At 36.9% G+C, this 27,643-nt stretch overlaps 1 protein-coding gene across 2 annotated transcripts; it reads left to right on the top strand.

Annotated features, from left to right (window-relative positions):
• LOC123704633 lies at positions 1-27,643 on the top strand. Of its 2 annotated transcripts, XM_045653031.1 has the most exons (15): positions 1-447; positions 12,404-12,501; positions 13,707-13,820; positions 14,057-14,110; positions 15,000-15,113; positions 15,424-15,577; positions 15,847-15,992; positions 16,416-16,515; positions 17,453-17,544; positions 18,761-18,943; positions 20,158-20,265; positions 21,130-21,312; positions 22,010-22,147; positions 22,616-22,723; positions 23,132-27,643. In XM_045653031.1, exons 1-15 carry the CDS (start codon positions 255-257, stop codon positions 27,320-27,322), a joined length of 5,976 nt encoding a protein of 1,991 aa, XP_045508987.1. In that variant the 5' UTR covers positions 1-254; the 3' UTR covers positions 27,323-27,643. The 2 variants fall into 2 exon arrangements, with proteins under 2 accessions (XP_045508987.1, XP_045508986.1); XM_045653030.1 differs by lacking the exon at positions 14,057-14,110 and having other exon boundaries at positions 13,707-13,874.

Below are 27,643 nucleotides of genomic sequence, written 5' to 3'. Positions count from 1 at the left end.
TCCAATATGGCGGTAAACGATTTATGAAAGGTGCGAATTGTTTTGGTTCGAAACGAGAATCGAAAATTAGAAAAAAAACGCCGAAACGCGAGAAAACGTACGAAAAATGAATTGACGCCGCGAAAATATCCGTGCAAGGCTCCGTTTGGTTTTGTATCGAAGTGAGTTTTGTGTCAATAATAGTGTTATATTTATGTGGTATTTAATTCTAATGATTTCACAAATGATATGTGACCATATATTTAACGAGAGATATGTCTGCTAATGATAAAAATCCATGTTTGGGCGTAAGTGATAAGACTGTTGTGGAAAAGGAAGAAAAGAGTGTTGTTGTTCGGGATGAAGGCGGTGAGAAAAAAGCGGAAAAACTCAGACGAAAGGTGTCTTTCCCTCACGATGAGCAGTTAGTTACAAAATACTTCGAACCCTACAACCCTTGGCATGAAGGTAAGGCAATTTTTTTTCTCTTTGGCATAGTGTCAAAACATTAAAGGAGCTGTCTTAAAATTCAGATATATTTATAATTATTTTGTATAACAATTAACAACGTACTTATGTTAAAAAAACACGAGACTATATCATACTTAAACAGAAAATATGGTTTATAAATTTTTTGTCAGTGACAAAATAAATTTATACCCACTCAAAGGGAAGATTAATTTAAACATTTTTTTTCTTTCTCAAATATAAATGGAGATGTTTTTGTGCACTAGCAGTCCAGCCCGGCTTCGCCCGTGGTACATGTTTACGTTTTCTCTTCATAAGAACCATCCTGGTACTTCAAGGAATATTATAAAAAAAAGAAACGAAATCAGTTCAGCTGTTCTCGAGTTATGCGCTTACCAACCCATTTTGCAATACATTTTTATATTATTATAGATTATTTTTGCCACATAGTTACATGTCGATACTGCAAAATATTTTATATTGGTATTGCTTCACAAGCTTACCCATAATTTATTTATTTTAATTTACTCTAACAACTTTGGAATGGGAATGTGAACTATACGGGTTTTTCTATGAAAACGCGGGCGAAGCCGCGGGTGGAAAGCTAGTGCTTAATAAAGATTCAATATAATATTGTTTATAGATAGAGCCGCATAATAATGTATCAGTTATAATTTGTATATTTTGCACATTCTGTAACATTATAATTTAATGCTTGTCGATGTAATTTTATCTGATTGTTGTTACCATAATAGTGAGTTGGCAGGATCGGAGTTTGTCTGTCGCGGAAGAATTCTAACCAATACCCACGGCCCCATCATTAAAGCGGCTCGACGGAACACAGTGGGGTTTTAGTCGGTAAGAATCCGACATAACCCACGGCTCCTTCCCCGGGGGCTGTGGGTATCTTTGGAAGATTTCCCCACAATAAAAAAAAGGATCGGAGTTTGTCTGCATTTTCATGCGTCGATCATTGACATGATTTTGAAAGAGCAACTACCTATATGGAGTTTCTTGCCGGTTCTTCTCCGTAGATACTGCTTTCCGAATAGATGGTAAATGTTAAAAATATGTCGGTTCAAAAGTGAAAGAAGGAGTCTAATTGAATAAATAAAATATGTTTACATTTTTGAATTTGTTCAGATGTTTGTTACTCTAAAATGACGAAACCGTTGAATACATTGCGATTGAATTTGTAGCTTTGACAGATTGTAAGTTGCAAGTGCAATGCTGATTGTCCTATTGATATAATAAACTCAAAATTTTGTTAGAATGTATGGATGTATGTTTGCTTCTCTTTCACGCGGAAACTGCTGGACACATTTTGATGATACTCAGTGTGTGATACAGTAGCTTGTATCATATAAGCTATACTAATACATACCTGCTCTCATAACTAATATTATGAATGTTTGAAAATGTGTTGGTTTGTTTTTATTTCATGTTGCATCACATTAGACCCATTTTATAGCCTTCCTCGATAAATGGACTATCTAACACCGAAATTATTTTTCAATTTGGACCAGTAGTTACTGAGATTAGCGCGTTCAAACAAACAAACTCTTCAGCTTTATAATAGTAGTAGGTACCTACCTACCTATAGATTATTAATTTTTGTGTTTGAACTCATATGGAATATGATATGTATTATCTTCTTATATATATAAAATAAAAATGAATCGCAAAATGTGTTGGTAAGTGCATAACTCGAGAACGGCTGAACCGATTTCGATAATTTTTTTTTATTATATTCCTTGAAGTACGAGGATGGTTCTTATGTAGAGAAAACGTAAACATGTACAACGGGCGAAGCCGGGGCGGACCGCTAGTACTTGATAGATTTCGGTTACTGTTACTTTTTGTGGGCAATTTAGGTGCAGTTATTATAATTTATATGTATGCATTACTATTAACCTTCACGAATCCTGCTGTGAATCACCGTTCGCGGGAAATTCAGCGTGACGCAACATGTATGTTTCGCACACACTGTATTATTGTATCTTGTATTGTTTGTTTGAACGCGCTAATCTCAGGAACTACTGGTCCGATTTGAATAATTCTTTCGGTGTTAGATAGCCCATTTATCGAGGAAGGCTATTAGCCCATTTATGCGGGTGAAACCGCGGAGAACAGCTAGTAATAACTAATATAAAACTGAAAAGTCGGTCAAAATCAAGCCAAGTAATCGGTTACGTATAAAAATATTTAAAAAAATGCAGGTGTGCAAAAAGCGTGTTAACAAAAACGTGTTGTCTGTCTGTCCCTATGTATAGCATACATCTTTAAAACTACTCAACGAATTTTGATGCAGATTTTGTAAGTAGAGATGCTTCTCAAGGAATATTCAAGTATCACTAACACTACATAGTATTCTTAAATCTTTAAAACTACGCAAACTTCGCATTCTGATGCAGTCTTTAATTGATTGAGTGGTAATTGTTAAAATATGTAATGACGATTCGAAAGTGCTTCTAAAAGAAGTCTAATTGAATAAATAAATGTTTGAGTTTGAGTTTGAGAGGAAGGTTTATAATTGTACTAGCGGTCCGCCCCGGCTCTGCCCGTGGTACATATTTACGTTTTCTCTACATAAGAACCATCCACATACTTCAAGGAATATAATAAAAAAAGAATTATCGAAATCGGTTCAGCCGTTCACACCGCGGCATCGCCCGCGCAGAATAAAGAAAAACCCGCATAGTTCCTGTTCACGATAAAACCTATCCTATGTCCTTTCTCGAGTATCAAAATATCTCTATACCAAATTTCATGAAAATTGGTTTAGTAGTTTAGGCGTGATTGAGTAACAGACAGACAGACAGAGTTACTTTCGCATTTATAATATTAGTATGGATATAGATATTGTATCATTTATTATTAAGCTTCAGACAAAGCAGGCGATGCCGCGGCCGTAAAGGTAGTTTCAATATTACCACACATTCTAAACACATTTCTATATCTAACTATCTATATTGATAAGCTATAGGTGATAGTGTTTGACTATTTTTACAAATACTACTACAGCCGTTATCAATTATTATTTATTACTATTAGCAATGCGAAATTGTATACGATAGCCAAGGACGCGTGGAATCATGTAGGATTTACTTGGATATTTTGTTACGGTTATGTGTGTGTGTAAATAATAAATAATGAATAAATATTTCAGGACAATTTTCACACATGGCATGATCTGATCCCATACTAAGCTTTCGCTTGTGTTGTGGTAACCAGATGGCTGATAAATATATACATATATAATTTTAAATAAATACTTATATAGATAATTAACACCCAGACACAGAGCAAACAACTATGTTCATCACACAAATATTTGCCCCGGGTGGGAATCGAACCCACGACCTATGGCTTGGAAGGAAGGGCCACTACCAACCAAGCCAACCGGTCAGTCAACCGGTCAATAGTTAATCTATACGTACCTACTAATATTATAAGAATGGTGAGTAGCGAGGACCATCACACTTTAAATTGTTAAGTCAGGGGTTCGATACCAGGCGAGCATGCAGAAAGTATTGATTTTTCAATGTTTCCGTGCATGTTGATAACGTCACCACGGCTTGAAACGGTGAAAGAAAATATCATGTCAAAACTAGCATGTCGAAGAACCTAACTTTCGACGGTATGTGACATCTGCCAACCCGCACTTGGCTAGCGTGGTGGATTATAGCCTGAACCGGTATAGAAGGCACGTGTCCCAGCAGTGGGATCGTATATGGGCTGAAGATGGTGATGCAAATTTTGTCGGAAAGCTAGTCTATACTATAATAATATAAAGCTGAAGACTTTGTTTGTTTGTTTGAACGCGCGATTTGAAAAAATCTTTCGGTGTTAGATAACCCATTTATCGTGGAAGGTTATAGGCTATATATCATCACGCTAAGACCAACAGGAACGCAGTACTGCGGGTAAAACAGTAGCACAGCTAGTTGTATATAGACGTAAAATTATTCTGTCTCACAGGCTTACATGGGAGTTATGTAATACAAGAGGCAATCGTATAGCGGGCCTCGCTGTAATTATTGGCTTTAATGAATTCTGCCAGTGACAGCGATAGACTTAAAATTAAAGGCATATTCAGATCAGAGCGGTATCCGCTACCGAGTATACCGCTCTAGTCTGAATAGACCTTTTGGGATTTAGTAATATACTAGTTTGAATAAGCGGCACGGGCAAAAACTCTTCACCCTATATCGAAAACTAGATTTCCGCCCGCGGCTTCGCCCGCGTTTGCAAAGGATAACCCGCATAGTTCCCGTTCCCGTGGGATTTCCGGGATAAAAACTATCCTATGTGTTAATCCAAGTTACCCTCTATATGTGTGCTAAATTTCATTGTAATCGGTTCAGTAGTTTTTACGTGAAAGAGTAACAAACATCCATACATCCATACAAACTTTCGCATTTATAATATTAGTAGGATAGATTTCCGCCCGCGGTTTCGCCCGCGTTTGCAAAGGAAAACCCGCATAGTTCCCGTTCCCGTGGGATTTCCGGGATAAAAACTATCCTATGTGTTAATCCAAGTTACTCTCTATACGTGTGCTAAATTTCATTGTAATCGGTTCAGTAGAAAGAGTTCAGTTTACGTGAAAGAATAACAAACATCCATACATCCATACAAACTTTCGCATTTATAATATTAGTAGGATTTTGCTGTTGTTTTTTTTTCAATTTTTTTCTGCAGACCATCGATGCTTTTATTGAATCGACTAACACATTAGCATTTATAATATTAGTATTGACAATAAATTAGATAAACTAAAGAAACACTTTAAACATTGAATCGTCATTAAACTTTGATACATATATGTATATCGTTTGAATCAACTCTATCTATCTATTTTTTTTTTGGGTTGCCTGGTAGAGATCGCTGCCAGCGATAAGGCCGCCTACTGTACATTGGTTAATTTGTTGTTAAGTTTATAAAATGTATCATGTCTGGTGTACAATAAAGTATTTTTCATTCATTCATTCATTCTATCGAGTCTATAGTCATCGGTTACAAACAAACATACAGGTGAAGCTAATAAAAGCATTATAATTTATAGTACATAGCTACGGTATTGGATGCGATATGTCACTTGTAAGAAGGGGAGCGGGGTGGGGGAGGTAGCCGAGTGTCACATCTAGCCGGGCAGACTGCAAGGCGCTTTGGTATTATCTATACTTATATTATAAAGCTGAAGAGTTTGATCGAACGCGCTAATCTCAGGAACTAATGGTCCGATTTGAAAAATTATTTCGGTGTTAGATAGCCCATTTATCGAGTAAGGCTATCCATACTAATATTATAAATGCGAAAGTAACTCTGTCTGTCTGTCTGTTACTTAATCACGCCTAAACTACTGAACCAATTTTCATGAAATTTGGTATGGAGACATTTTGATACCCGAGAAAGGACATAGGCTACTTTTTACCCCGGGAAAATGACGCAATCCCGGAAATCCCACGGGAACGGGAACTATGCGGGTTATTCTTTGACTTCGCGGGCGAAGCCGCGGGCGGAAACCTAGTAAGCCATATATCATAACGCTAAGACCAACATGAGGGGAGCAACTAGTATATTATATTCTATAGATTATGTATCAGGCTATGTAGGTATATAAGGTTGTAAATAGGAGGTCAGTCAATTGATTGATCGTATTTTGTGCGATTTTGTCAACCAACTTCAAAAAAAAGCAGGTTCAAAATTTGACTGTATTTTTAATCTTCTTTAATATATATAAATCTCGTGTCACAATGTTTGTCCTCAATGGACTCCTAAACCACTTAACCGATTATAATAAAATTCACACACCATGTGCAGTTCGATCCAACTTGAGAGATAGAATAGGTTTTATCCCGGAAATCCCTCGAGAACGGGAACTATGCGGGTTTTTCTTCGAAAACGCGGGCGAAGCCGCGGGCGGAAAGCTAGTAATATTATAGGAACATAAGGTTAGAATGACATATTAAATTAATCTTACCATCAGAATGGCTGTAGCGATTTTGAAGCCTTTAGGTGTATTAAAGTACATATAATATTAAAAAATTGTTCCATGAAATGTCTCTAGATATAGCAAAAATATTTATTCAATTGGCAAATATTATTTCGAATAATAGCGCAAATTATTTGGCCCTAGAATGTAAAAGGCATTTTGTGTATTTATAAAAAGTGTTAGTATTCATTATTTATTAATACCATAAGCATTAAACTCTTGCATCCATACTAATTACTAATATTATAAATGCGAAAGTAACTCTGTCTGTCTGTCTGTTACTCAATCACGCCTTAACTACTGAACCAATTTGCATGAAATTTGGTATAGAGATATTTTGATACCCGAGAAAGGACATAGGATAGGTTTTATCCCGGAAATGTTACGGGAACGGGTTTTTCTTTGAAAACGCGGGCGAAGCCGCGCGCGGAAAGCTAGTAATTCTATAAAAAAAGCTATTAATCACTATAGTTTTTCAATAATCAACAATATTTTAGTATATAATCACTACATAGTATAAATAAAATAAAATAAATAAAAATAAAACCGTCCGCAGCTTCGCCCGCTTTGTCTAAAACCTAATAAATTATATACTAAAACCTTCCTCTTGAATCACTCTATCTATTTAAAAAAACCGCATCAAAATCCGTTGCGTAGTTTTAAAGATTTAAGCATACAAAGGGACATAGGGACAGAGAAAGCTACTTTGTTTTATACTATTTAGTAATTAAAAATTTATTAAAAATGGGTTGGACAGGATATTTTTAATTTATTATTAAAAAATGTTTTTTTTTTTATTAGGCTAAATTTACTATCTATATATTGGTCGATTTAGGTTCGGATCTTAGAATAGATTTTGCACTTCAAAAGATTAAAAACTCCTCGTTTATATAAATAAGAAGTGTCATTAGGCCTTATAAGTACGTCTTGTTAATGAAGAGATTAGCAAAGCCTGGCCAGCTGGTAATAATAAATTGTATGATGTCATGCCTGAATACGAGGAAATCCTAGCTAAATTGACGTAGATGTGCTGTTAACATGTGACCCTCCCTTTTTACCCGATTGCGAAAGGAGAGGTATGTTTTTCGAGTGTATGTGCTATGACCTATGCTCCTGTTGGTCTTAGCGTGATGATATAATATAATATAAACCATAGCCTTACCAGATAAATGGGCTATGTAACACCGAAAGAATTTTTCAAATCGGACCGCAGTACCTGTTTCCTGAGATTAGCGCGTTCAAACAAACAAACTGTTCAGCTTTATGATATTTAGTATAGATTAGTAATTTCTTCACAAGTCTTATTTTCAACAGTAGGTATAGGTATTGTTTGTTTTCGGACCAGATAAAGTTGCTCCAAGTATCCAGTATAGTTCAGGATACATCGCCCATTTTTGCAAGTGACTACTATCAAGCTAATTTTCCGTTTGTAGCTTTATTTTGATGAGACGCCCAATAATTTCGTGTACGAAACTCTCGATTGTGGTAGCTAACAGAGATAACAAGGATAAAAAATTTTGATTTGATGGTTGAGAACCATATTTATTACTATCTGAATTTTTTTTTTTGTTCAATCTCAAGATAATTACCTAAATTATTCGAAAAAATATTTGTCCTACAAAATCTATGGTTGGTTCAAAGAGTCCCCCTTTCCAAAGTGTATCGATAACGAGGTCATCATAAACGATTACTAACAAGCTGATTTTTTTGTTTTCACTTAGTTAATGTTTATATAATTCAACAGACATATTGTCCTACAAATTGCATAATAAATATTTGAGAACCATCAAATAAAAAAATTTTATCCTTGTTATCTCTGTTAGCTACCACAATCGAGAGTTTCGTACACGAAATTATTCGGTGTCTCATCAAAATAAAGCATATAACAAACAGAAAATCAGCTTGATAGTAGTCACTTGCAAAAATGGGCGATGTATCCTGAACTAGTAGGTAATATATTTATTATTTACTAGCGGTCCGCCCCGGCTTCGCCCGTGGTACATATTAACGTTTTCTCTACATAAGAACCATCCTCGTACTTCAAGGAATATAATAAAAAAAGAATTATCGAAATCGGTTCAGCCGTTCTCGAGTTATGGAATTACAACGAAAAGTGGCATTGATTTTTATATATTAGATTATAACAACAAGCCAAAGTGCGAGTCCGTTAAATTTAGCCAGAAATATATTTTACAGTTTTGCAGAAAATTATGTGGCAATTCTCATGTGAAATAATTACATATGAGTAATGTGAGTATGTTAGTCATTACGCCCGAAATAGATGGCCCTGTTTATTTCAAATATCACTGTCAAGGTGTGAAGTTTTCAAAGCCAATGTCGTTGTGATAGTTGTTTGTATGTCTGTTTGTATGTCTGTTTGTACGCGAATGGCTGTAGCGATTTTGAAGCGTTTCGATAGAGAGGTAGGAGGAATATTAGCGTGGGATAGGTATTTTGGAAGTATGAGAATAATATAGACTGTCGCTTTTTAGTATCTGATAGATGTACAGATATAAAAAATAAAAAATGTTGTGTGGTTTTATGAAACCACGGTAAAAGTGAAACTTTTTTTTCACACTATAGACATTTAACTAAAAATTATCGTATTTGTACGATAATTATCGTACGTATTTATCGAGGAAGGCTATAGGCTAAATATTATCACATAACGCGCTAATCTCAGGAAGTACTGGTCCGATTTGAAAATTTATTTCGGTGTTAGATAGCCCATTTATCAAGGAAGGCTATATATATCATCACACTAAGACCAACCGGAGCGGAGCAATGCGGATGAAACCGCGGAGCACAGCTAGTTGCTATATAAATTTGGTGCTTCTGATTAAAAAACCGCGAAAAGTAGTTTTGGCAGTCCTATTATTGAGCACGTTTTTTTCCCCACTTGAGCCTAATTTTGGATATTCGCCAGACATCGTGTTGAACTAGCCTAGGTACTTGTACTGTACGCCGTCCGCGGGGTCAGCGAACTTGCGGAAAAGTAAGGAGGTGTATTTTTTTTTGTTCCATCGTTTGATGCTAGTTTAAACTTATAGAAAGAAAGAAAGAAAGAAAAAACATTTATTTCAAGGACATCAATAAAGAACATCAATACAAAAAATAAATAAACAAAACTAAACTAAAAATGAAAATTACATAAAATTTACACACAAGAAAGAAAGTAAAAATGAACATGAGAAAAAAATAAAAATAAAGAAAATCAATAATTGTAAAACAGTGTCCTAGAAAAAGGGAAGCCAACTCAGCATTATCTATGCTGCAATTATGCATACACAGAGCTGGTTTTCAGTGGCCCCTAGACATTGTAACGATTAGAGAAACAATATATACTACTTACTATTACTTACTTACTAATATTAAAATGCGAAATAAAAATTGAATAAATACAGAATGTAATCACAAAAACATATAGAAGGGATGGGTAGACAAAAAATATTTTCATAAAATAATTATATTAAAAAAAATAAAATGAAATAAAACCATAAATAAATAATAATAATAAATAAAAATATTTGATATATTTACATACATACCATATTTAAGTGTAGGTACATATTGCCACTAAGGTTGGATTTGTTGCATAAGTAATACAATTTTGTATTTTTTCTTAAAATTCTCAACTGTTCAAAATCAAATTATTATATTGAAATCGAGAAGAAGGAGGAGGTTCTCAATTCGCGGGTATTTCTTCGAAAATAAGCTAACAGCTATGCATGTAATTAGAGGGTGATTTTTAGGAAAAGACCTTGTTATAGGTAATATGTATTGGTGCTGTAGCGAGCATACAAATTTTCGTATTATTATGAACTAGGATTCCACCCTTGGCTTCGCCCGGTTTGTCTTTAACATAATCACTACATAGTACAAAACAAAGTCGTTTTCTCTGTCCCTATGTCCCTTTGTATGCTTAAATCTTTAAAACTACGCAACGGATATTGTTGCGGTTTTTAATAGATACAGTGATTCAAGAGAAAGGTTTTAGTATATAATTTATTAGGTTTTAGACAAAGCGGGCGAAGCCGCGGACGGTAAGCTAGTAAATTATACAGTAAAACCACTTAATCTATTTAAAAAAACCGCATCAAGATCCCTTGTGTAATTTTAAAAATTTAAGCATAGGTACATAGCTTGCGCAAATCGAAAATATTTCCATAGCTTACTATTCTGGTACATTTACGCTACATCAGTGCGAAGTATCATCAAAACCCGTCTAGTAGTTTTTTCGTTAAAGAAGATCAAACGTAGGTACCTACATACTTTCACGATTATGATATTTGTAAGAAGTCGAATGTTGTTGTTTTATATTCAACGTGTTAAATATTGCAAGTAAACAAATATAAGGTCAAGATCCATAGATACGAAGCAGACGGTGGTGACGTCATTTTTATTTATTTATTTATCCTATTAATGTTACAAATACATACGAAAAAGTTGCTGAAATATTTACAAGGTTATTAAAAGGAGATGAAAGTTTGTACCCTGAAAACAACAAGACAACATGCACAGATAAATTGAAAAATCAATTTATTTCCTGCAGGCTCGCCTGGTCTCGAACCTCCGACTTATCGATTTGAAAGTCCGAGGCCCTCACCACATGCCATTGCTTATCCGTGAATCATCACTACATAGTATAAAACAAAGTCACTTTCTCTGTCCCTATGTCCCTTTGTATGCTTAAATCTTTCAAACTACGCAACGGATGTTGATGTGGTTTTTTTTTAATAGATAGAGTGATTCAAGAGGAAGGTTTTAGTATATAATTTATTAGGTTTTAGTAAAAGCGGGCGAAGCCGCGGGCGGTAAACTAGTTCCAATATAAAATAAACTATATCTTTACCGATCATGTCACCATCAGAAGCCCACGGTCAACTCATATTCCACATAGTGAGTCAGAGTGACTTCATACCCCGAAAATTACGTAAACATGATCTGACATCAAGGTGCATTTCATCGTGTTTTGTTTGCTCGGATTTTGTGCCTGTCCAAAACTGTTTTAGTAACGTACAGGTGACAAGGGGATACGATGTGATTGGAAGCATAATCTATATAATATAAAATATTCTATACATAATATATAAAACTCAAAGGTGACTGATATAGTGATCTATCAACGCACAGCCCAAACCACTGGACGTATCGGGCTGAAATTTGGCATGCAGGTAGATGTTAGAACGTAGGCATCCGCTAAGAAAGGATTTCCCGAAATTCTTGCGGGAACGGGAAAAAACGGGGATGCACGTACAAAGTCGTGGGCGGAAGCTAGTGTAAAATAAATATCTTTCTATTAATTGAAATACAATAAACAGCTAGACTTATAATCACGATCAAAAATTGTCCGAAAAAAAACTCTGCCTTCGCGTGTTATTAAGCAGAGTTTTTAAATAAACGTTTTTTCCGAAATTGAAGTTGTGTGGTGATATTATGTAATTCGGTCAATCATTAAGTCGCTTTTCCTTTTACATATTTTGTTTTAAGAAATGGTACTAGATAGATGTAACTAATACAATTTAGTAAATTCTTATATGAATCATGATAATATAGTTTGACCAAGAAATAAACGTAAAATTATCTTTATTTGAACAGTTTTTTAACATTATGTACATATTTATATCTTAGTCTTACCATCCTACGTCTAATGCCTTCCTTGTATTCTGAATGACAATTTTAACACACTTTTAGAGCTAGCGCGCAAGAGCAACTTTTGTCTCCGCAACTATTTTGTCTCTCCCATCAACTCTATGGGCTAGTACGAAAGTGCGTGCACGTAGTGACGTAACTCCCCATAGAGTTGATGGGAGAGACAAAATAGTTGCGGAGACAAAAGTTGCTCTTGCGCGCTAGCTCTTATGCTTAAAAAAATGTCTCAACAACTAGATTTTTTTTATCACAATTGTTATACTGTATTAATTTTTTTGATTATGATTTTGATATCTCTTGTTTCAGTGCCTACAACGACGCGGGCGCAGCTGGCCGCCGAGTACCTCGAAGCGTGCCGAGGTCACGACACGCCACCGATCGACTCTGTCTTGCAGCAGATACGGGTAAGAAATGGAATGAGAAGAGAGGAGTCGGTTTTAGTTACAGAGCATTCTAATATTTACTAGTCCTTACTTAATATGTATGCTTTCTGTCAGCGACTTCGCTCGCGTTTCCAAAGAAACCCCGCATAGTTCCCTTTCCCGTGGGATATCCGGGATAAAACCTTCCTCAGGCCTCAAGCTATCTCTGTATCAAATTTGAAGAAAATCCATACTCAGTACTTTTGAGATTAGCCCGGATATACATACAATCAAACAGACAAACAGAAAAAAAAATTTAAAAACTATATTATTTGGCTTTGATATATCGATTGTAGAACACGCCCTAATATTTTGAAAAAATATTCTATGTACAGTTTTGACTTTCCTATGATTTTATTATATTATGTATGTATGTTTATTAATAAGACACAAAAAGCTTTAGTTATCAATCAACACATCAATTAGGCAGTTGCGATCGCGTGATTGTCGTTACGACAAAACGTAAAGATATTTGGCATACGACATGTCGTTAACGACACGTGAAACCGATATTTGGCAAATATAATAATAACCATAAATAGTTCGAAAAATCGTGGGCGTTTCGGTAATGCGTATTCGTTCTAAGGATTAATTTTAAATGACTAAAATTCGCAGTTTCCTATAAAAATATCAAATACAAAACTTAAAAACATTAAATAGTCCATTGAAAAGTTACATTTGGGGTTGCGTTTTTTAGAGGACGCAATTTTATTATTTTGATGTGTAGGGGGGGTCAGTGTGAAGCTATCACCAAGTTTGTGGGGTCGCCACCCTTGTCCCACGGCCGCCATAGCTGTTGAAATGGTTTTTACGATATATCTCTTAAACTATTTATTTGATAATAAAACAATGTTATTATTATTTGATGCAAATTAAATTCTCTACAACATTGGTCCAGTAACTTTTTGTCGTAAATAGAACTATAAATAAGAAATTAGAGATGTTTATATTTTTCTATAAAACTTTTCTTTTTATAATTTTACGAAGAAATTATATCAGACCATTTTTGTAGATTGTTTTTCGAAGAACAACTTTTATTCACAACATGTAAATAGCCAAGGTTTTACAGCCCTCCGAATTGAGTACTATACATTGAGTATAGTTTTGACTTCCTTGTCTTCCTTGAGATTTTGTTATATGCAAACATTATCTGCGATATACATAGATGAATATTATAACGTTCACAGGAGTTACCAGATAACACGATAGGAGGCAGTACGCGCGCTTCCCGCCTCGCTCTCGCTTCGTGTTCGCTTCGCGGCCCCGCGCCGGTAGACGCACTAGAAGCGTTGCTCAAAAAGGTGCAGTTTAGAAGGCTCGAACTGGACCACGTGTACGTGGACGATGAAGGCGCGGTACGTATTTATTTATGACCTTGGAATAAATATAAAAAACACACACACACACACACAAGCATAATAGCGTATTCATTTATTCATGTACTCTCGGTCATGAGACAAAGCATATATTATTATTTATTATGTTAACCTGACATGTTGACTCGACAATAGACGCACTAGAAGCGTTGCTGAAGAAGGTGCAGTTTAGAAGGCTCGAACTGGACCACGTGTACGTGGACGATGAAGGCGCGGTGGGTAGATGGAAAAAGTATTTTCGTGCTAAATTAAATAAAAATTATTTATTTTTCTCCATTATAAATATGTCCAGGTTTTTCTTTTAAAAACTGTCATCATTACGATAATATTGTAAAGAGTATTTTTTATTTGTTTGTTCATCTTTCCGCCCGAAAAAATTAATAGTTACACATCTCAGAGTGATAAGAATATTTCATGGGAATGAGATCTTTCAACCGCAGTTAAAAATAGCCTATATGTTACTCTCTAGCCTCCTAACTATCTCCAGATACAAAAATCATATCATACTATTGCTCCGTTGCGACGTGAAAGAAAGACAACCAAACACACCTTTGCATTTATAAAATTAGGACTAGCTGTATCCACGACATCGGCCGCAATGAAATTGTAGTTATAAAATAATATAGTCAGCTGCCACTGAAAATCCTGTCAAAATGGGTCCAGTCATTTCAGAGATTAGCCAATACAAACAGGCAGACGGAATTAAAAAATATGCTATTTTTAACCGACTTCAAAAAAAAAGGAGGAGGTTATCAATTCGGCCGGTATATTTTTTTTTTTTTTTTATGTATGTACACCGATTACTCCGAGGTTTCTGAACCGATTTACGTGATTCATTTTTTGTTCGATGCGGGATGGTGTCGAATTGGTCCCATAAAAATTTTATTCGGATAGGCCCAGTAGTTTTTATTTTATGAGCATTTTTGTCTGTAGGTATTTGTGAATTTTGCAAGTGCAAGTTTGAAGTCGGTTGTTTTTAACGCAGTTATCACTTGTGGTATATTTACTCTGTACATATATCCTTTTGTATTTAGTAAAAACACACACACAGACACCAATTTTTATTTGTTTGTATGTTAATAAGATGAATATCTCAATTTTCAGGAAGCCATTTTTGATATGGTCGAATACTACGAGAGCGCTACGGCGGTTTGCATCAATGGGCCGAGAAATTTCGGCATCAGGGGGTGGCAGTCCGCTTCAAGGATGATAAAGAAGGTATATATTTAACTGTCTTTCCGCCCGCGGCTTCGCCCGCTTCGTCTAAAACCTAATAAATTATATACTTAAACCTTCCTCGAGAACCACTCTGTCTTTTAAAAAAAAACGCATCAAAATCCGTTGCGTAGTTTTAAATAATTAAGCATAAAAGGGACATAGGGACAGAGAAAGCAATTATATAATATATTTTTAAATTTTTTAGTTTATTCCATCATTTTAAAGCGTCTTTTTTTTTTTCAAGTTAATTGTATCATTTAAGCGTGTTTTTTTCCATATTTTTTAATTTGAATTTATTTCTAATTTCCAGAGCGCAGAACTATCAGAACTGGAGATATCTGAGAGTCCATTAGAACCAGCGCACGCGGAAGTGCTAGCTCGAGCGTTGAAACCGCTCGCCTGTAGACTTCGTTCGCTGTGTTTGCAGCAAGCAAGCTTGGCTGGCGAGCCTCTGTTGTGTTTGGGTGAGATTTAGAGCAGTGTGTAGAGTGCTAGAGCTGTGTAGAGATGTAAAAGTAGAGTGGTAGAGCCATGTAGAGTTGTAGAGCAGGATATTTAGATGGCGAAATGACACTATATTGGTCGTAGCCAATATAGTGTTACTCTTTTTAATTGTCAATTTGTGCTGTTAATGTCCCTTTTTGACCTAAAGTGATAGATGAGTGACATATAGCTAACTTCATTATACTATGTATTTTTTATATAATTGCTTAAAATTTTATTCTTTTCGCAGTGATTGCACTGAAATCGAACAATTCCCTCCGCGAACTGCGTCTCGGCGACAATCGTCTAGAACACTCGGACGCCTGCCAACTGGGCTCGCTGCTCAGATACAACACGCGGCTGCAGCTGCTGGACCTGTCCAACAACGCCATACAGGTGGGTCTGTGTGTGATAATAGACGTTTGTGTCAACATGTTTACTGTCTATATATTACTACTAGCTGCGCTCCGCTGTTATACCCGCATTGATCCGCTCCTGTTGGTCTTAGCGTGACGATATATTATAGCCTATAGCCGTCCTCGATAAATGGGCTACCTAACACCGAAAGAATTTTTCAAATCGGACCAGTAGTTCCCGAGATAAGTGTGTTCCAACAAACAAACTCTTCAACTTTATAATATTAGTATAGTTGTTTACAGTACGTCTATGTTTACACGTTTACAGTACATCTATATGTTTACATGTTTACAGTACGTCTATATTTTTACATGTTTACAGTACGTCTATATGTGTACGTATTTACAGTACGTCTATATCTTACTATTATAATTTTTCAACGAATGTTTCAAACGATTTCAGGACGCAGGAGTGGGGTTCATAGCGGAAGCATTGGTCGCACAATCTCAACACACCCCGCCCTCGGCGCCGACGTCACCGCTGTCGCCGCATCATTGCCCGTGTGAGTAGAGATAGGGGGAGATAGAGAAAAAAAGAGCATTATATTTTAAAATAAAAATAGAGATATTTGTTTTAGCTAGAAGGTTAGGGACGAGAGATATCCAAGAATTGAAAAGATGCATGTTTTTAACCGACTTCAAAAAAAGGAGGAGGTTATCAATTCGGCCGGTATGTTTTTTTTGTTACGTGATTATTTTTTGTTCGACGCGGGATGGTGTCGAATTGGTCCCATGAAAGTTTCATTCGGATAGGCCCAGTAGTTTTTATTTTATGAGCATTTTTGTTTGTATTTGTAAATGTTGCAAGTGCAAGTTTGAAGTCGGTTGTTTTTAACGCAGTTATCACTTGTTATATGATAGAATGTGGATGGTGTGGCAGAGAAAGAGAGTAAAAGAGAAGTGGACTTTAGCTTATAAATTACCTAGAATACTTTACCCATGTGTGAAAGAGAGGGAAGGAGGGAAACGAGGGAGAAAGAGAAAGAAAGAATAAACAATAATAATCAATTTACATATTTTAAATCATATTAACTGACAGACAAACTAAACTTTTCGTACATAAAGAAATAAAAAAGAGCGTGTGTGCCGAGCGCACGTGTCAGAAGTGAAACTTCGTTGGCAAAAATTCAAAGTTACCAAAATCGTCGCCTTACTCCATGTCGTGACGTTTATGCCATGACGCGACCTTGAAATTTTTATCTGCACCTAAAGAAGTTTCACTTCAACAATATACATATATACTAGCGGTCCGCCCCGGCTACGCCCGTGGTACCTACATGTTTAAACTATCCTATCTCTCAAGTTGGATCGAACTGCACATGGTGTGCGAATTTTATTATAATCGGTTAAGTGGTTTAGGAGTCCATTGAGGACAAACATTGTGACACGAGATTTATATATATTAAGATAATGCTAAATAAATATTTTATAATGTTACAGTGAGCGGATACGAGTCGCGCGGTCTGGCTTTCCTTGTGCTATGGAACAATCAACTGACTAGGAATTGTACTAACCACCTAGCCAGAGTGTTGGTAAGATTACTGTTTTTTTATCTATACTAATACTATAATATTATAAAGCTGAACAGTTTGTTTGTTTGTTTGTTTGAACGCGCTAATCTCAGAAACTACTGGTCCGATTTGAAAAATTATTTCGGTGTTAGATAGCCCATATATCGACGAAGGCTATCTATACTAATATTATAAATGCGAAAGTAACTCTGTCTGTCTGTCTGTCTGTTACTCAATCACGCCTAAACTACTGAACCAATTTGCATGAAATTTGGTATGGAGATATTTTGATACCCGAGAAAGGACATAGGCTACCTTTTATTGCGAAATAAGAACCACGGGCGAAGCCGGGGCGAACCACTAGTAGGCTTTATATCATCAAGCTAAATCCAACAGGAGCGGAGCAATGCGGGTGAAACCGCGGGGCACAGCTAGTAATATATAACCTATGAATTAATTTTAATTCTCCATTTATGATTTGTTATAAGACAGTCGGTCCCAAACTAAGTGAAGTACTTGTATCTTGAGACGGTAGGAATAATAATGTCACCTATGAATTATCTTAATATATATAAATCTCGTGTCACAATGTTTGTCCTCAATGGACTCCTAAACCACTCAACCGATTATAATAAAATTCGCACACCATGTGCAGTTCGATCCAACTTGAGAGATAGGATAGTTTAAACATGTAGGTACCACGGGCGAAGCCGGGGCAGACCACTAGTAATTTATATATTTATACAATGCAATTCAACTGAAAACCTTTTTATGCTTTAATTGTTGAAAAAAAATATGTCAAATAGTGTGTCGCTCAATGCTGTATATTTTTGTTCAACTGTGTATATTTGGGAAAAAAATTAAGATTATTTCGTGGCTAACATCTTTTGACAAAGTCTGTTAAAAATATTTCATAACGACACCTTAAAACGATTTATTTTACTTTGCCTGACTCAAAATAAATAACAAACTACTGATACGTGACTCGTGAGTGACTTTTGTAAATTTAGTGTACCATTTTTTCGTTACGGGTGACATTTTTCCGTTACGCGCCATCTTTTTCTTATCCCTACCACGCGTGTTTCGACGTATTTCTGTAAAGTTGCATATAGTAAATTATTTTTTGAAAAATGAGGTCATAAAGAAGTTTCACTTCTTACGTGTGTACACTAGTACACATTTTTGTTTGTTTTTTTTTAAATTGTATTCTCTTGTCATTGTATTGTTCACATTTCAGCGTGTATCCCAATCTCTCTGCGTACTGAACGTCGGTCGAAATTCGCTCGGTTCGGACGGCGTTAGGGCTCTAGTATCCAACGGGTCCGGAGCCCTAGTGTCGCTCGGGCTCCAGGCTGCAAGGTTGGGGGCCTCCGCTGCTAAGTGTCTAGCTGATGTCATACGGACGGATAGTAAGCTGCAGGTGAGGATATACACACATCATCTTAATATTCTTAATCCATACTAATATTATAAATTTGAATTTGAATTTGAATTTATTGCGAAATAATATGTACCACGGGCGAAGCCGGGGCGGACCGCTAGTATATATTATAAAGGCGAAAGTTTGTAAGTATGGATGTATGGATGTTTGTTTCTCTTTCACGTAAAAACTACTGAACCGATTACAATGAAATTTAGCACACATATAGAGGGTAACTTGGATTAACACATAGGATAGTTTTTATCCCGGAAATCCCACGGGAACGGGAACTATGCGGGTTTTCCTTTGTAAACGCGGGCGAAGCCGCGGGCGGAAATCTAGTCGACCATAAAAATAAAGGGCATCGTACGTCATGTCCTTTATTTTTATGGTTGCCTGGAAGAGATTGCTTTAAGCAATAAGGCCGCCTATTTTGCACTTAGTATATTCGTGTTCTCTATATTAAATTATATATGTTTTTATTACTGGTATTGTACAATAAAGTGTCATAAATAAATAAATAAATACACACACATACAAAACACACCACACACAGACAAGCAAACACATTGTATGATAACATTTACTTACACTAATACAATCTCGCTTACAGAGTATGCTCGCTCGCTTACTCTGTAAGCAAGTTTATTTATTTATTGATATGGACAACACACAGGTACAATTACAAACATAAAATATATTTTGTTTCTAAATATAAATTGCACCCTCAACGTCTCACCGTGTACATAATTCATACTAATATTATAAGTGCGAAAGTAACTCTGTCTGTCTGTCTATTACTCAATCACAAACTACTGAATCAATTTTTATGTTTGGTATAGAGATATTTTGATACCCGAGAAAGGACATAGGATAGGTTTTATCCCGGAGATCCCACGGGAACGGGAACTATGCGGGATTTTCTTTGAGTGCGCGGGCGATGCCGCGTGTGGAAAGCTAGTACTTCATATTAGTGGATATGTCGTGGCCATATCGTAGACTTGCTCATTTCATGAAATGATTGTAAATGACACCTTATTAATTACCACCGTAAATGCTAAAAATGTGACATTTCAAAAGTGCTTCTCGAATAAGTCTAATAGAATAAATAAATGTTTGAGTTTGAGTTTGATCATTTCACGAAATTGTCGCATTTCATGATTAAATATTAATAATAATTACTCAATAATGTTTTAATATATTTATATTTACAGAGGCTAGATCTACGCGACAATAGGCTGGGCGTGAGCGGTCTGCAAGCGTTGTGCAATTCGCTGAAAGAGAATAAAACGCTGTCGCAAATCGATTTGGACGATCCTGTGGTATGTTTTATTGTTTTAATCATTTATTTTTTAATGAAAATCGTTTTATAGTCGAGCCAATTTAATAGGCAACATTTGACGTCTATTAATTTTATCTTCGAAGAGAGGTAACCTGCTTAAAACATCGATTAAAGTGAATTAATCGATACGGATTTGAAACATTTGTCAATCGAATTAATTATTAATTTATGATGATTTTTATTAACAAGTAATCAATGCATTCGATTCTAGATGTCAGATTTCGATTTTTAGAGTAACATCTTTGGTATTTAAAAAGAAAAAAGGTTTATTGACACAAAATTGTAGCGACGTCAGTTCTTCAATTCAGAAATTGTTTATTATGTTTAGAATGGTTTATCAGTAAAATGAAATCTTAAAATGACTTGTATCGGTCATTATTATTATAAATATGTACAATGTACATAATCGTAATTGAAAAAAGTTAAGCAAATGTGCAGTTCTAACAAAACGAAATATCATGTTATTCTATGTCGTCGTTACTAGGTTACGTTGTTGAATTTTGTTGAACTGTCAAATGTTGCCTGTTAAAATGGCTCCACTATAGTGCTAATTTATCACCTGCTGAATGTAGTGAAACTGACATAGAACAGTTCAATTAGATTTTATAGTTGTGTTTTTTTCATAGCTTCATCTATACTAATATTATTAAGAGGAAAGGTTTGTATGTATGTATGTATGGTTTTCACTTTTCACACATAAACTACTGGACCGATTTTGATGAAGTTTGGCACAGATAATCTTTAGACCATGAGAAAGAACATAGGCTACCTTTTATTGCGAAATATGTACCACGGGCGAAGCCGCGGCGGACCACTAGTTTTCTATATATGTATTTGTTCGCAGGAAACCCCGAACCCGACGGTAACAGCTCAATCCTGTACCGAATCGGCCACAATATCGCGTCTAACGCGCGAGATCAGATCGGCGTGCGCGCGCAACGAGCCCCGCGCTCCGCCGAGACCGTTACGCCGGATCAGTTTGACTTGCCGCACTGTGCATGCGCCGGCGGCTGGCCTGCTGGCCAAGGTACGTGTCAGAAGTGGAGCTGCTTTGGTGTCAGAGGTGGAACTTTTCAGAAGTGAAACTTTTCAGAAGTGAAACTTTTCAGAAGTGAAACTTTTCAAAAGTGAAACTTTTCAAAATAGAAACTTTTCAGAAGTGGAACTTCTTTGGCAAAGGTAGGTGTCAGAAGTGAAACTTTCTGGGCCAAGGTACGTGCCAGAAGTGAAACTTCTTTAGGCGCGTGGAATTTTTTTTTCGTCAGAGCTAGTAAGAGATCAGGTGGGCTAGCGTCCATAAACACTAGTAATCTCGAGATCGCGTCATGGCAACATCGTCACGTCATGGGATGACGCGACGATCTTGCCAAAGACACCTCACGCGTGAGATCAGATCGGCGTGCGCGCGCAACGAGCCCCGCGCCCCGCCGAGACCGCTGCGCCGGATCAGTCTCACTTGCCGCACTGTGCACGCGCCGCCCGCCGGCCTGCTGGCCAAGGTGAGTGTCACAAGTGGAACTGCTTTGACAAGATTGGTGTCAGAAGCGAAACTTGCTTGGCAAGATTCAAAATCGTCGCCCTATTGCATGACGTGACGATATTTCCATGACGCGACGTTCCTATTCATATATATTCCTATTCATCTATCTATCTATTTATTGTTTAGAAATTAATATACAATAATATTTTTTTTTAAATAACACGAATTTGCTATACAATTCCAGCCAACCGAAGAGGACAAACGTGTCCGCCTGCGCTCCCCGGCCCCTTCCCCCGCGCCGTCGCCCGCGCCCTCCCCGGCGCCCTCGCCGTCCCCGTCGCCGGCGGGCAGCCCGGTGCCGAACACCAACACGCGGTTCTATGTGAGTATAAGTGTAATTATATATATGTAATTATACGCATCTTCCCTCATCCTCATCGTCCTCGAAAACCTCGCCATCCCCAAACCAGACATCCTCGGCATCTCCAACCCCGGAATCCTCTGCATCCCCAACCTCGGCATCCTCGCCATCCCTAACCCTGGCATCCTCGACATCTCCAACCCCGGAATCCTCGCCATCCTCAACCCCGGCATCCTCGACATCCCCAACCCAGCCATCCTCGTTTTCCCAACCCCAGCATCCTCACCATCCTCAACCTCGGCATCCTCGCCATCCCCATCCCAGTCATAAATATACTTGAAAAATTTTTATGTACCAGTAATACTTTAGTATTTTCCAGTGTTTGCTTTTACGCGAGTATTATACATAATTAGAAATAAAAGATTTTTAACAGATTATAAACGCGATTTATTCCTTTAATAAAGTAATATTATGTACTTTAATTTTCAGGTGACCCGCGTTACTCCGGAGAGGGACTCGTCGACGGACAGCTCGAGTCCATCGACACCGACCAGGCCGTCGTACTGTTCGACACCGTCGAGGTTTAAAGTTGTACAGGTAATGTGTGTTTGTTTGTTTGTAACATACTAATATGTTGTGTTATGTTATATATGTTAGCTATGTAATGGAGAAAGATGATGATAGTAGGAGAAAGGTTTTTTACAAGAATTTTCGTAGAAGATTTTTGTGCATTAAAAATATAATAATAGTCATTTTTATCAGGGAACTTAAAACACACAAATTTAAAGTTTTTCTTGACATATTATGACAACACAACAGATGAGATATTTGTACATTGATTTATTATAAAATTAAAATATATTTATGTATGTGACAATTGTTTCCTAAAGAATTTATAATAATATAGACTAGACTTGATAGATTGATAATGTAATGTGCAAAAAAATATATACAAATTATTACACCGTTACAAAACTTATTTATAACACTAACATTCTTTTACAGGTAGCGGAACCGCCTCAAATACAAATCCACCCGGCTCAACCAAGACGGCCGTCCTCAAGATTCTCCGTAACAAGAAACTACGATACAATATACAATCCTACACCCTCACCGACTCCCTCACCGCTCACCGTTGCTACAGAAAATGTACCTGAAATAACTAGGGATCATCCCAATGAAGAAAAATGTGCAAAAAGTGTGTCTCAAGACGATAAAAGTGTGTCTCAAGACAATGAAAGTGCTAAAAGTGTATCTGGAGACGACAAAAGTGTGTCTCTGGACGATAAATGTGCTAAAAGTGATGTAAAAGACGTCCAAAGTGATATAAGTGACACTAAACACGGGGAAAGTGTTAAAAGTGCCACTAAAGACGGGGAAAGTGTTCGAAGTGACGCTAAAAATGATGTCGTGTGTGTTAGTGTAAAGGATAGTAAGTGTGTCGAAATGCATGGGGATAGTGTGAAATGCGATGTTAAAAATGAACAGGTAGCTGCTAAAATGAAAGATAGCACTGTTGAAAATGTAAAAAGTGTGCAAAAATTTGTAAATATCCCTCAAATCGTTAAAAATGATGAAGTTATGATTGAGCAAAGTGTAAGTTATGCTGGAAAAGCTAAAATTGATGAAACAAATAGATGTGATAAACTGAAAGAGGAAATGGGTAAAGCAATTTCTGATACAGTTGTGATAAAAGATAAAGTGTCAGAAATTATTGATAGTATGAACAAATTGGAAATCGAAAAGAAGGAAAAGATAATTGATGTAATGAGTGACGTCATAGGCGTACCTGAGAGTGTTTCAAAGGATCAGAGCGCAGATTTTGGGAAGAAAATTGATGAAACAAAAACAATTTTAAATAAAGAAACTGCTATAGAACTTGCAAAACCTTCAGTTAACAATAAGGCTGAATTATCGAAAGATACGAAAAAAATCGAGAGTGTAGTCACAGAAATAGTGACAGAAATTGAGCCGCTAGAAGTTATACTAAAATCAGAATCTGTGATAGCAAATAAACACGTAGATGAAAGGACAGAACTGCCACCGATATGTTTAATAAGTTCTGCTGATAAAAATGTTTCTGCTGATAAACATGTTACTGCTGATAAAAATATTTCTGCTGATAAACATGTTACTGCTGATAAAAATATTTGTGCTGATAAAAATGTATCTGCTGATAACAATATTTCTGAGACTCAGAATGTAGAAGATAAAAATTCGAGTGTTGTCAAAGTTGCTGTAACAAATATTCTCGATAATATAGATGTATGGGATCCCTTACGAACTATGTGCAAAGATACAGAAACTAAAGAAGATAATTCAAAAATGGTTGAATGTAACGTTAAAAGTGATAAACTGATTGGAGACGCGAAAGTGAGTGATAGTGTTAAAGATGTTAAACTTAGTGATAATGTTAAATTAGGAGATATATTAAAAACGGACAGTGGCTATAACGATAAACTGGAACAAGTGTCTCACTTTGAAACAGTTAGTGATGTCGGTGATGAGAAAATCGTTAAAACCGAAACTAAATTAGTTAAAAGTAATGTAGAAGTAACCGAAACAGAAAAATTAAACGTGGAGGTTGCGGTTACGGTTAAAAGCGAAACCAATACCGTTAAAACCAAAGTACATAGTGACCAAAATGTAAATATAGCTCATAAGGAGAAGGGGGATGTAGCGATAAAGCAAATAGAAGCCATCACGGCTGATTTAGGTAATTTAATACAAGAAATGCAAGATCTATCGACGAAAACGCGGAAAAAGGACGATTTAGATTTAAATAATGTTGTACCTGCTCGAGATAATGTAGTTTTAAAGAAGAATAAGAGTGAGTCGAGTTTAGATAGTCCAGACTTGGAAGTATCAAGGCTCATGAGGAAACAGATCAGTGCCTTTTGCGATAGTAGTTCATCGCTTGAAATATCGGGCAGTTCGGTGGAGAGTCTCAACGCGGAGCACCGTTTGAACCGGCCTGTGATAGTGGAAACGGTTGAAGCGAAACGGATGCAGTTTTCAACGGAGAGTAGTATGGAGTCGACCAGTGAAGTTACACCAGTGAATTTGAATGTATCTATCAGCTCGAATGAAAGCGTGTCACCTATTATTTTTGGTGGTTCGAAGAAAATTCACGATTCGTTATCGAGTCTGGAAGCTAGTGTTAGTTCTATAGAATCGGCGAGGCATGAAAAAATGATGGTCACATCAGCCGATTCTGGTATAGAGCATTCATTGAATCCTTCAGAGATCAAAGAAGATAGTTCTTCCAATGAAGGCACGTTAACTAATAGCTCAAGTTTAAAAGACTCGGTCAAAACCTCGCAAGATACATTGACATCGCCGAAACGCACTTCGAGCCTGTTAGATGTGCCCGCTTTGAAATCTAAAGGGTTAGAGAGAATGAGGAAAATATCCTGGGTAGCTCCTTCACCGAGTTTCCATATACCAAGGCCAGATCCAGAGAAGTTGGAAAATAAATTCCCAACGAATTTGGAGAAGTTACTAAGTCTGTTCCAACATCCGAGCAGTTTGTTCTCAAGGACAACATCAGAAGAAGACAAGAAATCTACATCCAGCACTCCGCCTAGAAAGGATTCTTCTCTGACAAGTTCGTTCTGGTCCTGGGCTAGTTCGTCAGATAAATCGGACAAAGATGACAAAGATTGTGATAGCCTTTCCGAAGCTACAGACTCTACTCTATCAGAAAGAGTGCAAGTGTCTTACGTAGATGAGTCTTTTTCAAGGAAACTCGATAGTAAAACACCGTCAACAGACACTGAGAATACGCTAAGCGAATTTCAAAGCTTCCCAAACGCAGAGGACAACGTAGTTACCGCTAAAACCACCGATGAAAATTTAGTACAAACTTTAGATGTAAGCAAAACGGACGCAGGAGCGTGTGATATCAAAGATCTCAATGTGCCCAACGATTTGGAAAAATTGTGCGAGAAACAAGATACAGTTGAAAGTGACGCGAAAGAGTGTAAAGTTATTGTTAAGTTAGACGAGAAGCCAGTAGATGTAAGGCCAAGATCTTTCGCCTCAGTACTAAAATCTACGGGATCGGAAAATTCGCTAGAAAAACAGAGTCCTGAATCAGGACATCCTGTAGATAAATTCCCGAGTAAAGTGATTCGAGGTATAAAGGAAAACGTCAGCCCGGAGAATACTATAACAGCAAGTATGTCAAGTAAAGCGTTGGCATACGAATTGACGGATCGTCAGATTAAAAATCAGCCCATAGTCAGTACTATATGGGAGATCAAAACGCCTATGCTAGAGAAAAGTCAACCTAAATTAGACGAAGTTAAGGCGCAAAGTGATTTGGCACCGATCGCAAATATAGACGAAACATGCGATGTGGCAGCAGACGATTGTATACAACTTGCGTATATAGATGACGTTAAAGTCGACGATGAGAATAAATTCATCAAAGAATTGGGTTCCGTAGATGTTGCTAAAGACGCGCTTTCGTACTTGGAATATGAAAATAAAGAAAAGCCGGAAGTGAAAGCGGAATCTTCGTTAGCGCAAGAGTTGCAAGACGCGGAGAAAAAGGAACAAACAGTGGATCTATCTCCGGAATTGGTTGTTGATGATACAGTAGTGTTGCCAGAGTTGCTAACCGTCGATATTAAGGGCAAAAAGAGCTCGCCAATAATACCGGAACGGGCGAAATTAAAAAAATCGAACTCGCTAGAGGATTTGACGAAACGCTTAGAAAAAGAGAGTCCCAAAATGAAGACAATCGCCTTTAAAGTGCCGGAGAGTACTACGCCGCGTGATATACCAGAGAGACGGGGGAAATTACGATCCAGAAGCGGTTCGAGCCCGAAATCTCTACCAGAAAGCTTAAATAAACCCTGCCCACTATCGAAAATGGACTCTATATTGAGTAAAAAGAAGAAAAAGGTGACATCTCTCGGGAAAATGGCAAGAGATTCCCTTCTAGCGCTGAACATGAGCGAGGAAGAAATAGCGGAGTTTAGACGATCCTACAAACTCACCTCAGTGGAGAGTTTGAGGTCACTCGAGTCGGTTTCTGAAGACGCCAACTCACAGAGTGGGACGTCCATAGACTCCAGATGTAGAGCATGTCTACGGACGAGCCAAGAGAGCCTAATATCACTTGACTCTATAACGGAAGATTGTCGATGCTCAGAGTTTTGCGAGCGGCGAACGCATTCGAATAGATGAACTTTTTTAAACGGGTATTTCGTAATATCATAAAGATGTAAAATATATGATAGTATTATTGTAAAAATATGTATTATGTATAGTTTCAGATTTTATATGCCGCGTTTGAATTGAAGCTACGGTTGCGTTCGCTCGTTGTAACAGACGATTATTTAGACACGTACCATCTTACGAAAGTTGGTTTAAACCCAGACTAAGTCATCGAACCGTCTTATTACAAAAACTTAACCTGGTTTAAACCCAGGTTGTAGTCATGGTTTAACTTTGACAGAGGTTTAAACATCTTATCTATTGTCCTTGTCTATGATTCGCTAAAACATG

This window comes from Colias croceus, chromosome 30 (genome assembly GCF_905220415.1).
Source record: "Colias croceus chromosome 30, ilColCroc2.1".
Taxonomy (NCBI): domain Eukaryota; kingdom Metazoa; phylum Arthropoda; class Insecta; order Lepidoptera; family Pieridae; genus Colias; species Colias croceus.
This window is presented reverse-complemented; position numbering and strand designations above follow the sequence as displayed.

Coding starts and splice junctions, on each gene's coding strand:
- LOC123704633 (XM_045653031.1), top strand. CDS start 255: ATGTCTGCTAATGATAAAAATCCATGTTTGGGCGTAAGTGATAAGACT. Junction 15,114..15,423: donor CTTCAAGGATGATAAAGAAG/GTATATATTTAA, acceptor TCTAATTTCCAG/AGCGCAGAACTATCAGAACT. Junction 22,724..23,131: donor CGAGGTTTAAAGTTGTACAG/GTAATGTGTGTT, acceptor ATTCTTTTACAG/GTAGCGGAACCGCCTCAAAT.